The sequence below is a fragment of the Glandiceps talaboti genome, chromosome 19 (assembly GCF_964340395.1).
Source record: "Glandiceps talaboti chromosome 19, keGlaTala1.1, whole genome shotgun sequence".
Classification (NCBI taxonomy): Eukaryota; Metazoa; Hemichordata; class Enteropneusta; family Spengelidae; genus Glandiceps; species Glandiceps talaboti.
This window is the reverse complement of record NC_135567.1, coordinates 12109156-12124483: the sequence shown is the minus strand read 5'-3', so window position 1 is coordinate 12124483 and position 15328 is coordinate 12109156. Positions and strand designations below refer to the sequence as shown.

Genomic DNA, 15328 nt, shown 5'->3' with positions numbered 1-15328 from the left:
TCCATAAAGATAACACACAAACATCACATTCACTGTGTGTCGGCTCTGTATTTAGTTAATGATACAAACATTAACAGCATGCATACTACAACACAAGGTATAATCTGTTGAAGTTCAAACAAAATCCATGGTCAGCAGCCAGTGAAAGTTGGTAGAATTTGTTAAAATAGTATGTATGTTGTTACTGCTTATATCATTAACTAAATACAGAGCAGACACAGTGTAAGTGATGTTTGTGTGTTATCTTTATTGTGTCTACAGAGCAGACACTGTGTAAGGGATGTCTCTGTGTTATCTTTATTGTGTCTACAGAGCAGACACTGTGTAAGGGATGTTTGTGTTATCTTTATTGTGTCTACAGAGCAGACACTGTGTAAGGGATGTTTGTATGTTATCTTTATTGTGTCTACAGAGCAGACACTGTGTAAGGGATGTCTCTGTGTTATCTGTATTGTGTCTACAGAGCAGACACTGTGTAAGGGATGTTTGTGTTATCTTTATTGTGTCTACAGAGCAGACACTGTGTAAGTGATGTTTGTGTGTTATCTTTATTGTGTCTACAGAGCAGACACTGTGTAAGGGATGTTTGTGTGTTATCTTTATTGTGTCTACAGAGCAGACACTGTGTAAGTGATGTTTGTGTGTTATCTTTATTGTGTCTACAGAGCAGACACTGTGTAAGTGATGTTTGTGTGTTATCTTTATTGTGTCTACAGAGCAGACACTGTGTAAGTGATGTTTATGTGTTATCTTTATGGTGTCTATCTCAACATGAAACCTTGTGATCAAGCTCACTGATCTTGATAGTTCATTTTTATAGCTTTGACTCGCTTTTTGGAAAAGCACTGTAAAATTATCTTGACAACATTGCTTACCGTCATGATCAGTTAACGCGACTGGACAATGTAGAACGTGTTTATCACCAGCATAGTATCCGAAAAATGGTTTCAGTCGTTCGTCGATATCAAAGGAATGTATAAGGTAATCTTTTCCACGGGGGTATGTCTCTCTAAACATGGTTACTGACGAGGCAACGTTAGCACCACAATCTAGGAAAATCTTTCTCCTTCCACTGGACGGAAAACTTTCATTGACTTTGTGCGTCTTTTGTACATTCGTCTGAATTACGTTGGTCCTGAAAAGAAAACATTATAGAAAATCGTAAATAATGGAGTTGTGCTAGCTACAGGACTGGCCACAGTCATTGTATTAGTTATATCGAATTTTATAATGTTTTACATTTATTTCATTTTACAGTCTGTGCTCTCTCTCGACCAAAACCTGTCTCTCTCTGTGAGTCTGTGTGTGTGTGTGCGTGTGTGTCTGTCTGTGTGTCTGTGTGTGTGTCTGTCTGTGTGTTTCTGTCTGTCTGTCTGTCTGTCTGTCTGTCTGTCTGTCACACACACTCTTTCTCTCTCTCTTCTGATCTCTCACTTTGATCTCTCACTCTGATCTCTCACTCTGACCCCTCTCTCTCTCTCTCTCTCTCTCTCTCTCTCTCTCTCTCTCTCTCTCTCTCTCTCTCTCTCTCTCTCTCTCTCTCTCTCTCTCTCTCTCTCTCTCTCTCTCTCTCTCTCTCTCTGATCTCTCACTCTGATCTCTCTCTGATCTCTCTCTCGCTCTCTCTCTCTCTCTCGCTCTTTCTCTCTCTCTCTCTATCTGATCTCTCTCTCTCTGATCTCTCACTCTGATCTCTCACTCTGATCTCTCACTCTGATCTCACTCTGATCTCTCACTCTGATCTCTCTCTCTCTCTCCCTCTCTGTCTCTGTCTCTCTGTCTCTCTCTGATCTGTCACTCTGTTCTCTCTCTGATCTCTGATCTCTGATCTCTCTCTCTCTCTCTCTCTATATATATATATATATATATATATATATATATATATATATATATATATATATATATGTATATAGATATATATATATATATATATATATATATATATATATCGGAAAAAAGAAAAAAAAAGTAACAATATCGTACCTTTCGTTCCCATCAGCTGAGGACCGGTAAATATTGACAACATTTGGCATTTCGTCTCGTACAAATACAATATTCTTAGGCACATATTCAGAATTATCAGCTAGTCTATATCCAATAAATAAACCCAGAAAAGCCGCCAAAATTGCGGTAAATACCCGGTTCTTGAATACAGAGTGAACCATGATGAACTTCCGGTATGTAAATCGTCCTGTCAATCTACAAATATGAAGAAAAAATACTATTATTACGAGTCAATGTCAATTCAATTCAATTTAATTAATTAATTAATTAATTAATTAGTTCATTAATTAGTTCAATTAATTAGTTTATTAATTAGTTTAAGTAGTTCAATTAATTAAAGTACACTAGTGTACACGTCCGACCGCATAGTGTACATGGTGCTGTTGTTCTAGCATAATAGCTTTAGGAACGGACAGTTCCATGTCACACTGTAGTGTATACGCCCAACATAGCTTCCTTTGGTCGACGTTACCCTGGTAACTCAGACTTATCGACCTTGGCGTGTTTACAGACCCATTGAAGGTCAAATCAATGTGTAAATTAGTAATCTGTCCATGTTCGATAAACAAAGCAACAAGGTTATGAAGTACAATGCGACAAAACTTCCTTCATTAATACATACATTTACGAATGTATAATGAATTCAACACGGTGGTTTTTTTTTCAGTTTATGGCTAGGGAGTCGCTGCAACAGTAAACCACTGTATAAGTAGATAATGTTTAACAGCTAAATACATCGTAAATTGCTACCGATAACGGTGTATGATAAAAAAAAAGGGAGGTTCGCTCACTTGGTTTTCGATTTATCACAGCCTCTTTTGTGTATTTTGGTATTTATACATATGACCAAAAATTGTTTCCTGTATGATCGTGTTATTATTTTTAAGTTTCGGTGTGTACACGTTCTCGTGGAGTTAACTCGATAAGTGTGATACCATTTGTCCCTGGTACACTATATACATGCTGAATTCTGTATTGCGCGTTATGATTCGATAAAAACAACCTTTGTCAACAACAACGTCATCTGATGTCCAATGAGATGAGGTATATCATGCCTTTGAAATATCTTGATTAGCATATCCGTAAACTCGACTTTTCAGATATGATACGATTGTCAAAAAATTCCCTGCAAGGACGAACTCACCTATCAAATAATCACATGTGGTGGTCGTTGGAGTCTTTAGTCTTAATATTCATTCGCCAAACGTTATGTCCATAATTTTGGGAAAAAATGTTCTGCACAGCGCCTATGTTGTCAGCACAGCGTTCACGTGTGGCATCTCTGTGTGTACGCCATACTATGACTATCCCAGGACCAAAGTCCATTTTCGATATTACCTTCGAAGTGCGGGCGTACGTTCTAACAAGGCCACGTCGGGACAATGATCAAAACACCGTGTGTCACGGACGGTACGGTCCGAAGAGAAAGGAGTTCACACCACACACTCACAAAATCTCCGATTATCCGACGGTATTAGAGTAACTATAGAAGATCTTGCGAACAGTCAAATTTTCAGTGGCATAACTGCAGTGGAACGTGGTTGTTTTGTCGCCATTGTTGTAAATTAATTGTTAACCCACAATAAATAAATATATATATGTATACATGCTTTATTTTGTTTTGCTTTTTTAAAATCTTATTTCAGATATTAAGTTCGGGACATTGTTTAAGTTCGGGACATTTTTTTCGCAGAAAAAACAGTCGTAAATCCCAGCCCAGTATCTTATCTTTGAAGGCACCGTTAGAAGGTGTTTCAGAAGAAAAAATGTGTCTGGTTTGCGACTCAGAGAATGGAAAGGTAGGTCGACCTGTATTAAAACTAATTTTCGTGTTTTATTCAAGAAAGAAAGCTTAACGTAACATGTCATAGTACATGAATCAGAATTGGTAAAGTCTCTTGGGTTTTTCTTTCTTTAAAAAAACAAACAAAAAAAACCCCCCAAAAAACCACAATCGTGTGAAATAACAACCAGAATTAGTATTTGCGAACAATCAGGTGAGCACTAACCCAATAACTAGTTACTAATGACCCCCCCCCCCTACTCACGGAACAACAAAATCGGCAAAAAAAATAACAATATACGAAAAAAAGAGACTGTAAGACATGTCGTGACGTTCCACCCTCACCGGCCTCCTCTCACCTGTTGGCCGATGTGTGAGGGCGCCCCTTAACGGCGTACCTTACAGACTACGAAAGAAGTAGATACTAGTATGAAATAAAGCAACCAATCCGTATTCACCACATCAGATTTTATTCAGATTGCTGCGTGTAGTGTTTTGAAACTTTAAATGTTTCTTTGAAAACAAACAGAGATGAGATTGAATCAATACGTCATTATTTGTTTACTTCGTACGATATGCGGTTTAAAAAGTTTAACAGGCCATGTCCAACTTTAATCGCAGTAGACATACATGGGGTCGGCCCATGTCAGTGACCTCTGTGTGTCACTGTCAACTTAACTTAGTTTCATTATACATACGCCATAAACATGTTCAGTTGTCCATATAAAACCTCGAACTATTGAAAAGTCGCATATTGTTTGCATGAGGTCAAACTTTATTACATCTTTTCTCTTGCGCACACGTTCTGGTGATATCCCAATACCACTAATTTTAGTATGCGCGGGGGGGGGGGGATAAATGTTGAGGGCATATTTGAATGACTCTTTATCAGGGCATATACTCGTACTCTCTTACAGGCATACCCTGTAGCTCGCGTACTACTGTACTGCGATTTTACTGTTGCAAAGTATCGTTGCCGCAAGGAAGCATCGGGTTTTACGACGATTTACTACCAATGACTTGATACGAGCACAGACATTTGTGAACTAATATTCTCTTCAATGATGGTCACAATCCAAAATAATGTCGTTTACTGTATCTCTACGAATATTCAAAAAAATGACGTCACCGGAGTTTGTATTGTATGTATGTATGTATGTATGTATGTATGTATGTATGTATGTATGTATGTATGTATGTATGTATGTATGTATGTAAGTATGTATATATGTATGTATGTATGTATGTATGTATGTATGTATGTATGTATGTATGTATGTATGTGTGTATGTATGTATGTGTGTATGTATGTATGTGTGTATGTATGTGTGTGTGTATGTATGTATGTATGTATGTATGTATGTATGTATGTATGTATGTATGTATATGTGTGTGTGTATGTATGTGTGTGTGTGTATGTATGTATGTATGTATGTATGTATGTATGTATGTATGTATGTATGTATGTATGTATGTATGTATGTATGTATGTATGTATGTATGTATGTATGTATGTGCGTGTGTGAGTGTTTGTTTGTTTGTTTATTTGTTTGTTTGTTTGTTTGATTTATGAGCTTGGCCACACTAGCAGCAGTTTTGTATGTAAAAAACATTATCAATAATTCTGACGAAATAGCTGATAACATGTGAGCGATAGAATCGCTCATATTTCTTGGAACAAGAAGTTCTGCCGATTCTCTGCTCCTTGTATAGTTACTGTAACAGTACTAGTGAAATTCCACGATCTTAGAAATCTATTTTATTCTAATCCATTTACACATATCGACCATATGCATTAATAGCATGGATAATATATTCAGTTCTAAATCTATCATGGGTCACAAGTCCCTGTGGTAAATCTAGGTCGACAGCATGGGGCGTGCCAAACTAGCTAAACGGCTATCAAACAACGCAGATACGTCTACACACAAAGACTGACGCGACCTATATTGCTGTACACAGACACTGACACCCGGGGCTATAAGTTATTCACCGTACGCACTAAAGGTTACCGTTCATTCGATTCGTGTGTCTTTTTTCAAAATGGAGGTACAAGATAAGGTGGCGTTAATAACAGGCGGTGCCAGTGGCATTGGTAGGGCGATTGCAGAAAGACTACTGCAGCTTGAAGTCAAGGTGAGGTTAGTGCATTGATATGGAATGGGGACATAGTGGGTTTGGGTTTCCATAGTGACAGTCCATTCTCGCAAACCAGAGTTATTATTTCTACCACTACATTTCGAAATAAAATAAATACGGATATAGTATATGAATGTATCCACGGCCTGTGGGAGGCTCGTTAAGCAGAACGTTGCCGTAAAACAGGCCGTGGTTTGCGACGATGTGCCAGTCTCAGTGGTAAATATCTGATCTGCGGCGAGGGGAGAGTTCATCCGCTTTATTTTACAGTATTTCACGTCTACTGTGTTTTTCAGTTGCGTTCTGTTTTGGATAAGGTACCCAACATATATACAGCAGGGAGAAAGCAACGGACTAATACAGTACACTGAGCTCTGGATATATATGCTTCGATAACTCCGACACATCTCCGTTTCTCCACAGTGGGTTGAACAAGACGTGTCGGAAACCTCGAAGCGTATATTTTCAGAGCTAAGTTCAAACACGGTAATAAAAAGTAACGAGCAGTCGCCTTCCTGAAATAGTTTTAAGTAGATTGAAGTGGCCTTGACCAGAATGCACGGTTAGTCAGATCAAATATGTGTCGCCTTTCACAAATGATTCCATCGGTATTTTTTAGTTTTCAATTTTATGCAAATTAGTTTTCAATTTACGACAATTAGTACATTTTGTGTGGTTGGGGGCCGAGGCTGCAATGTTTGATATCTCCTAATCATTAATACAACTTTGTTATTTTTTTATCAGGGCATCGCACTTATTGATCTCGACAATGAAAAAGGCAAGGAGACGACAAAACAGTTGACAGAAAAATACGGTGAAGGCAGAACTTTGTTTATTAGCTGTAACGTGACATCAAAGGATGGCCTTGAAGGTCAGTAATTATTAACCAATGGCAGACTTTGTATGATTGCAGTGACTAACCAATGACAGACTTTGTGTGATTACATTGACTAACCAATGGCAGACTTTGTACGATTAATACAGTGACTAACCAATGACAGACTTCGTACGATTATAGTGACGAACCAATGACAGACATTGTATCAGTGACTAACCAATGACAGTCTTTGTATGATTAGCAGAAAAAAGAATTGTTTCTGGTCGGGACAGTTTGTCTAAAATGGTGCGACGACGCCATTTTTTTTAAATGTTCAACAAACCTGTCACTCAATCTATTATTTATGGCAGTTACTGCTCTTTTTATTTAAAGCAAGTGTGAATGTGGAGCAGATGTCAGTTGCTTGTTGCTGATTTGCTCCGCAGTTGTCTTCACTGAATGTGGTGAAGTGCTAAGTGTGCAATTTTACTAAAAATTGGTGATATTCTATGATTATTTTTCGTCAAATTGACACCCAGTACTTGTATTGTTTGTTACTATAGCTGCATTTGTGAAAACCAAGTCAACCTTTGGTGGTTTGGATCTTGTATTCAACAATGCTGGCGTTATGGACGAATTTAACTGGGAACTCACGGTGGATGTTAATTTGGTAGGTGAATTTAATATAGACAGACAGACTGACAGACAGACAGACAGACAGACAGACAGACAGACAGACAGACAGACAGACAGACAGACAGACAGACAGGCGGACGGACAGAGAGGCTGGCTGGCAAGCAAGCATACAGACAGCCAAACACAGAAGGACAGACATACAGACAGACAGACAGGCTGGCTGGCAAGCAAGCATACAGACAGCCAAACACAGACAGACAGACAGACAGACAGACAGACAGACAGACAGACAGCCAGACAGACAGACAGAGACATACAGACAGACTGACAGACAGACAGACAGAGACACAGGCAGGCAGGCAGACAGACAGACAGACAGACAGACAGACAGACAGACAGACAGACAGACAGACAGACAGACATATTAGACAGATTCTTAGGCAGACTGAGAGGGACCATGCAAGAAAAGCCAGAGAGTTAGTCACGAAAGTCGACGTCAGACGAAAGTTACGTCATTCACTTTCACGTCTTCCCCGCTTGAGACGCACTTCGTGTTGCCATACATTAGAAAGACGTCAGTCACGAAACCTCCCAGCGAGATCGAGACTAACTGAGGTGAGGCATTGTAGAAAGTAGATAGTGTTTGGAGGTTCAAAGTAATGGAATAATGGTCAAACTTCACTGAGACCATCAGTGGGAAAAAAGCTTTAACATACGGCAGGCACTCACCCCCACCTCCAACCCATCCTCCACCTCTGTGTGCGTAGCCCTCCGTGAGATATGCAAGGTTCATGAAATTGACTTTTCTGAAATCCTATAGCTACTTGATATTAATAGCTCGCTGCTTAAAAGATGCAATTCAGATGATATCAGCCTTGTCTAGTATGAATTCCCCCTCTAATAATAATAATTTTTTTTTTGATTCGTAATTTCTGTTTTAGAAAGCTGTCGTTACTGGTACATATCTTGCTTTAGAACACATGGGTACTAAACATGGAGGAAATGGTGGTATTGTTATGAATACAGCCTCTATAATTGGTAAGTTGAAACACAGACAGACGCCTTCTAGGTACACAAGGTCTCTATAGCGTGTTGACGGAAAATGGACAATATTGGCCGTTGAAGGCGCACTTCTGATTGGAATTACAATGTAGATTTGAAAAACAATTGTTTTGTAGATTTATAGCAAAAGTTATCTGTAAGAAAGGCGTGTCGTGCCCATCTTGACTTGTCAATGAACAGTTTAGTCCGTGTCACCACTCCCTGTGTGGAAGATAATTATATGGAAGCCCGCCCCCTTGTGGTCGGAAGATGTGTGAAAATTAAGCTAAGTGTACGATAAAGTATTGAAGTGCGTAGTAATGCTACGTTTTGTATTATACGATGTAACCATGAAAACATTTTCATATTTTACATGTTTATATCTGCCCTTTCCAGGATTCGTACCATCACCGTTTGTTCCTATGTATGGAACTACGAAAGCTGCAGTAATCGAATTTACAAGAAGTGTAGCGGTAAGTCATATATACGTGTGTAACTGTAATTATAGACCCTCCACCAACGTCTGTGAGTGGTCTATACTGTAATTACAGATACTAGATGTTTCAGTCCTAAGTCACGTCGGCACTACTTTGGACGTTTCGGCACCTGAGCGTTTCAGCCCTATAAACTTCCACACTGCTTTGGATGTTTCGGCTCGTGATCCTTTCGGCCCTAGACATTTAGGCACTACATTTGACGTTTCGGCACCACTACCCACGACATATCGGTATCCTATTAATTAATGATAAGCATATGACTAACCTTACATGAAACGTACCTATAAAGGCTCCCCTGGTCAGGTACCGAAACGACCGTTCACCACAGATGATATTGTTGTATAGCTTTAACAGTAACTCTAGTTTAACGTTTGTTAGCGCTAAATATATATTTTGGCTGAATTCGTGCAATAGCTTTTTGTTTCGAGAGGGAGAGAGGAGAGAGAGAGAGAGAGAGAGAGAGAGAGAGAGAGAGAGAGAGAGAGAGAGAGAGAGAGAGAGAGAGAGAGAGAGAGACAGACAGACAGACAGACAGACAGACAGACAGACAGACAGACAGAGACAGACAGACAGACAGACAGACAGACAGTCAGACAGACAGACAGACAGACAGACAGACAGACAGACAGAGGGAGGGAGGGAGAGAGAGAAACTGTAAAATGATATATATGTAACACATAATTTAATGTCGATACATTTCAAGGGGGGCGCACGGCGGTGTTACTGCGTACAGCGCTCTTTTTAAAGTGAATGTCAGTAACATTTTCCATTTCTTTATGTCATAGGAAGAACTTCGATTTAAAGAAAACAACATTAGAGTTGCGGCGTTTTGTCCTTCAAAGACAGACACGCCTATGCAGACTAATGTACACTGTAGATATCTTGAAGACTTCAATGAGGTCAATGACCCACTTCCATTCACACCGTAAGTATACATACATACATACATACATACATACATACATACATACATACATACATAACATAATACATACATACATACATACATACATACATACATACATACATACATACATACATACATACATACACACATACACACATATACACATACATAACATACATACATACATACATACATACATACATACATACATACATACATACATACATACATTCATACATACATACATACATACATACATACATACATACATACATACATACATACATACATACATACATACATACATACATACATATGTTGTTTTTGTTCTTTTCAATATTGTCTTTGATTTTCTTTCTATTTATTCTTTATTGACAGGATATCTCACCTAATGGATACAATTATGAAGATAATAACGTCTGACAACATGAACGGTGCCATTGTCATAGCAACCAATCCATCCAAAATGGCCGAATTTCCCGAAGTAGTATTGTCCTAATGCTAGTAGATAAAAAAATACTGTGTAGTATTGCTTCCATTTCTAGAGGAGGTTAAAAAATGTAAACATGTACCAAGAAGGTCAATTCAGGGAAAATAACGAAGGTAAAATAGCAATGAACAATTACGATTAGCCGACATCTACATCGGATTTTAATCAGATTGGTCTGTGCATAGACTGGTGGACGAATGACCCACTTTCTCTGACCCCTGTCGTTGGGGGAGCTGTTTTAATCACCCCCTCGGTGATACTGCTGGTCTGAGATGATACACAAGTGGCCTGATTGATACAGTGCCTCCAGCGACGATTGTTTCAGGGAATCTCATTCGAAACTCTACTAGTACACTGTTTTCCTCACTTGTCACAGTTGTGAAAAAACGTTTAGTCACTTAACAAGCACAAGACTACTTCGTTAACATTTTACCCACAGGTGTAAGCTAGTGTATGGATGCTATGATTTAGTACAGCGCCCCCATGGGGCAAATAGTCTCATGAAACATTTCAACTTCAATATACAAATTACAAAGATTGTGGTTATAAGTTTGGTATCATACAAACAAAACTAATTAAACAAAGTAATTCTTATTATAAAAGTAATCTTTGGAGTAAACTGATACTTTCTTATACCACTTTAGATTCTCTCTCTCTCTCCCTCCCTCCCTCCCCTCCCCCTCTCCCCTCTATCTGTCTCTGTCTCTCTCTGTCTCTGTCTGTCTGTCTGTCTGTCTCTCTCTCTCTCTCTCTCTCTCTCTCTCTCTCTCTCTCTCTCTCTCTCTCTCTCTCTCTCTCTCTCTCTCTCTCTCTCTCTCTCTCTCTCTCTCTCTCTCTCTCGTGTAATTAGTTGGAATCGGTATGCATTGGACCGCTGATTCTTGGGTATGGACCCAAATTCCACTATCCTATATACTTACAAAAAATACTGTTATCCATAGGTTAAATATACTATTAAGGGAGTACTGTATGATGTTGAAATTGTAACAAAACCTCTTTTTTTTAAATAAACAACAACAAAAAACACCTTCTATTTGCAGTCGATGGCCTCAAATACCGACTGTGTCCCTTTAAATACAGATATTGATCTTGGGTAGCATGGAACATGTGAAAACTTCCGTTGAAAACCTTTCAAGTTCACACACGAAATATGGACATGCATGACGTTGAACCTTAGTCATCATGTCAATCGGGGCGTGACCGCTTCTGCATGGCTGTACACCACTGTTACGTCATCGCAACAACGTGATCTATTCATATGCAAATATAACTACATTGTACTTTCCCTTTCTAAGCGTTCTTGCTTTATAACTATTTCCGAGTTACCGTACGAAGATATGTGATAGTACTCGCAATCACAACCTTTTAGTTTTAGCGGCAGACTTCTCTCCAATGTCAACATTTTACCATTGAACATGAGGAGTACGCCTATATATACTTGCTTACCAGTGTAACTGTGGATTATAGACACGAACTATATACTGTATAGAGATCTGACAGGGACAAACCACCGGTTGATAATTACATTAAGTATGGACGTCCTGACTGTGTTTGCTTTACTGGCTGTGTCATCCGCCAGCGTCGCGCTTGATCCAAGTGGTGTTAACGTATGTCTGGTTCCTTATGTGTAAGTACATAAATGTATAGTTTACCATCTCTATGTATCTACTAATACTATATCTGTATCGTCATAGTCTGTGGTCTAACACAATAGTGTTGTATGGGTGTATACCATTGGTGACGTCACAGACTCGGCTTTCTTCCGTTCACAGTGTGTACACAGACAGCGACGGTAGAGTGTGACACGACATACCTGTACTAGTATTCGCAGCAGTGTAGAACAGTGGCCATATATGGTCCGCGATACAAATCAAATTTAAGTTAGGTGATCCGATCCTATTGCTATCCTTAATCTAACGATATCTGTAACTCCCTAGCTTTGATATAAATATGCATATTTTGTAAATCGAGACCATTGTTGTCTATTCCTGCCAAGCAGTTTTCACAATGGCATGCTTATTTGACAGTGATTTGAAAGGTGTTTCAATACCTGCCATGTCCGGTACATAAATAATAATAATAACATTGTTATTTTTTGTATAGCGCTTTCCACACTATGCACACAGCGCTTTACAATTACTACATATGCAAACCCTGCATATGTGCAGGTACGAATGTTCTATTATTGCTGGAAATTGCACAACACAGAACAGACGCGAAGCTGGTGGCCCTGAGGAAATGAGGCACGGGCTTTCGCGTAAAATATGACCCTTCCCCGACCCCTTACGTTACAAAGTGACCCCCTGTTAAAATTTCGAAGAACATGGTTTAATTGCAGTCAGACAAGGAAAAGGATACTAGTGCCAGAATCAGTGGTTAAAAGACTTAATCCCACCGCTGCCACCACGTTGAATGTTTTCAAGGTATTGGTTATTTCCCAACTATTACCGCCTGAGTGAATTTGTGCGAAATCGGCACTACAGTAATCAATACCTGTATCAGAAATTCTAGATTAGCCAGTATTGTAGTAAAAGGATAAACTTCATATGAAATGTGTGAGTGTGACTGGAACATAGACTTTATATAAAGCCCATAGCAAGGAGAGACATGTGCTCCCAGCTCCACTGTCAAAGTCCAAGGCCTCAAACATGCAATTCTATGGTCGTTACAATAATTAAATTACAATAAGTCCCGCATAGAAGATTCGCTTCCTAATATAACAATAGGTCATGCATAATTATGAGCGTCATGGAGATGAAACAGAGGACATTCACTTGAATGACATCTCCAGACATACGATATTAGTACCTATTGTCTTCACACCCATGTGAGCTATTGCAATAAAAGATATTCATTTCTCTAACTAGGGGTTTGTCAACATGTATAAACAGTGTCATGTCAGAACCCAAACACGGTAATTACAAATTCATGACATATGTGTTTGGATCTCATTGGCTGAGCTGCTGGCAGGAAAATTAACTTCCACACACTAGAGGCACACGCCATATATTGTTGGGACCGAGGTCAACATCTCCACAATATTCCTAATATATTTTATTCAACTGTTCCTGTTCGAGTTCCGTGAGATCCACTTTGACTTCTCTCTTCACATCACACCTGACAATAGGCCATTCCAGACTGCAAACAGGAAATTGTGAATACAGCACCCTTGTTCAAATTGGGGATATCATCACCTCATAGTATACTTTCTTAAAAGCTTTGTCCCTTGGTATTCTGAAGAAGTGTAAATCAGGAATGTTTTTCTTATTGTTCAGACATCGAGCAAAGTAGCAGTGCTCTATGATTAACTAAGTGACCAATACCATGTACCAGGTACACACAGATAGGAAGTAGCGCCACCACGCCAAGTTTTGGAAAGGCCCATTAATTCACTACATGGTTGTCAGCAGAGATTTGGTTGACATGGTCTGATATAAATGTAATAACCTTACCCCTGCCCTAACCGATGTGGCAAAAGTGAGACGCCAAATTCTCCAACAAATGCAAATTTAGACAATGAGTCAAAGCAAAATGTGACTATCTCCTTATCCCATTTTCTAAAATTTAACGTTCTCCCGAGAACCTATTTGTAAAAACTGAACCCCCTTATTCCCCAGCCCTCCCCATTGTACTCATCGAAGGCTTCCTAAAGATACACACATTTCAACCCCTGACCATAGACCCTCCTCCAAGAGGTGGAGGGGCTATGCCCTGACTAACAATAACAATAACTGCCCTGACTAATAACAAGAGAGACACAGTAGGATCCTGTATCCAATCAACGCAGTAGAAATGACCCGTACTGCGATGATTAATTACAAGCATATTTGACTTGGTAATTTTAATAGCTTCAATGGTTTATTTTCAAACTCATTAACAACATTTTTTACTGGTTTACTTAACATCTTAACTGTGCACACAACACCTCTGTAATTGTTGTTTTTTACTGTGAATTGTGTGGATAATAAAACATAAAATAATCCAAAATATTCTAAGTTTACATGCCACTGTGGTTTGACAAGATAGCACAGTGTATGTATTGGGAATAATTTGATATCTCCAAGTTGACACGGTCTTCGCACTGTCACCAATGACAATTGCAATTAGAGATCGATTGTAACAACAACAACAACAACAACAACAACAACAACAACAACAACAACAGCAGCAGCAGTAGCAACAACAAGTAAATTAACGAAAGCGACTGACGTCTGTGTATGTCTGCATCGCCCATCGTCTCCCCAATATATTTTCACGGTTGATATCACTTTTACTGCTGTAACCTTGAATTTGTACATAATAGTCAGAACCTAATTATCATTGATAACAGTGTCAATGAACCCTTCAAACTCTTCAGCATGACGTTTCGGCTTAACAACACTCACTGAAAGTGCACGTCGAAGACCTGAATATCATTATCAATGTCATTGCTATGTCCTTAAATTATGGTACAACCTATTTCAAGATATCTTCTGATTGGTTAGAGTGACATGACGTAATCAGTTGAACCCATTCTAGGGCTTCACCACAGTACCTCTACAAGTATGGCTTCACATAAAGCTCAAAGTGTATTCGTAGAAAAGTAACAATAAGTATTCAGACTCACTTAGTTATCTTTGTTGATAGTAGTATTATTGTCCAGTGTATCGTGTTTTGAAGTGATTACATCATCAAGGTTATATGTACATAGTGGTGTATGGATGGAATGCAACGCAATGTCGTCAGCATGGCTGTATAGCATGTCTTCTGATGTAGGCATTTAACACAGGGCTCTACTGAAAGTCTTTGGTGGGATGTATGAGAACTTATAAATTTGAATATTGTGTATGTATGTATGTATGTATGTATGTATGTATGTATGTATGTATGTGTGTATGACTTTCTTTATGTTTGTTTGTTTGTTTTAGTTGGTTGTCTGGCTGTCTGTCTGTCTCTCTCACTCTTCACCCTCTCTCTCTATCTCTCTCTCTCTATCTCTCTATATATCTCTCTCTATCTATCTCTCCCCCTCTCT

The 15328-nt window shown here is 38.9% G+C and overlaps 1 protein-coding gene across 2 annotated transcripts; it reads left to right on the top strand.

Annotated features, from left to right (window-relative positions):
* Positions 1-5793: 5793 nt before the first annotated feature.
* On the top strand, positions 5794-10557 carry LOC144450310 (15-hydroxyprostaglandin dehydrogenase [NAD(+)]-like). 2 transcript variants are annotated; one of them, XM_078140911.1, is made up of 7 exons: positions 5794-5923; positions 6671-6797; positions 7307-7413; positions 8321-8417; positions 8817-8893; positions 9703-9842; positions 10203-10557. In XM_078140911.1, exons 1-7 carry the CDS (start codon positions 5831-5833, stop codon positions 10321-10323), a joined length of 762 nt encoding a protein of 253 aa, XP_077997037.1. In that variant the 5' UTR covers positions 5794-5830; the 3' UTR covers positions 10324-10557. The 2 variants fall into 2 exon arrangements, with proteins under 2 accessions (XP_077997037.1, XP_077997038.1); XM_078140912.1 differs by having other exon boundaries at positions 9707-9842; positions 10203-10339.
* The last annotated feature ends 4771 nt before the right edge of the window (positions 10558-15328 follow it).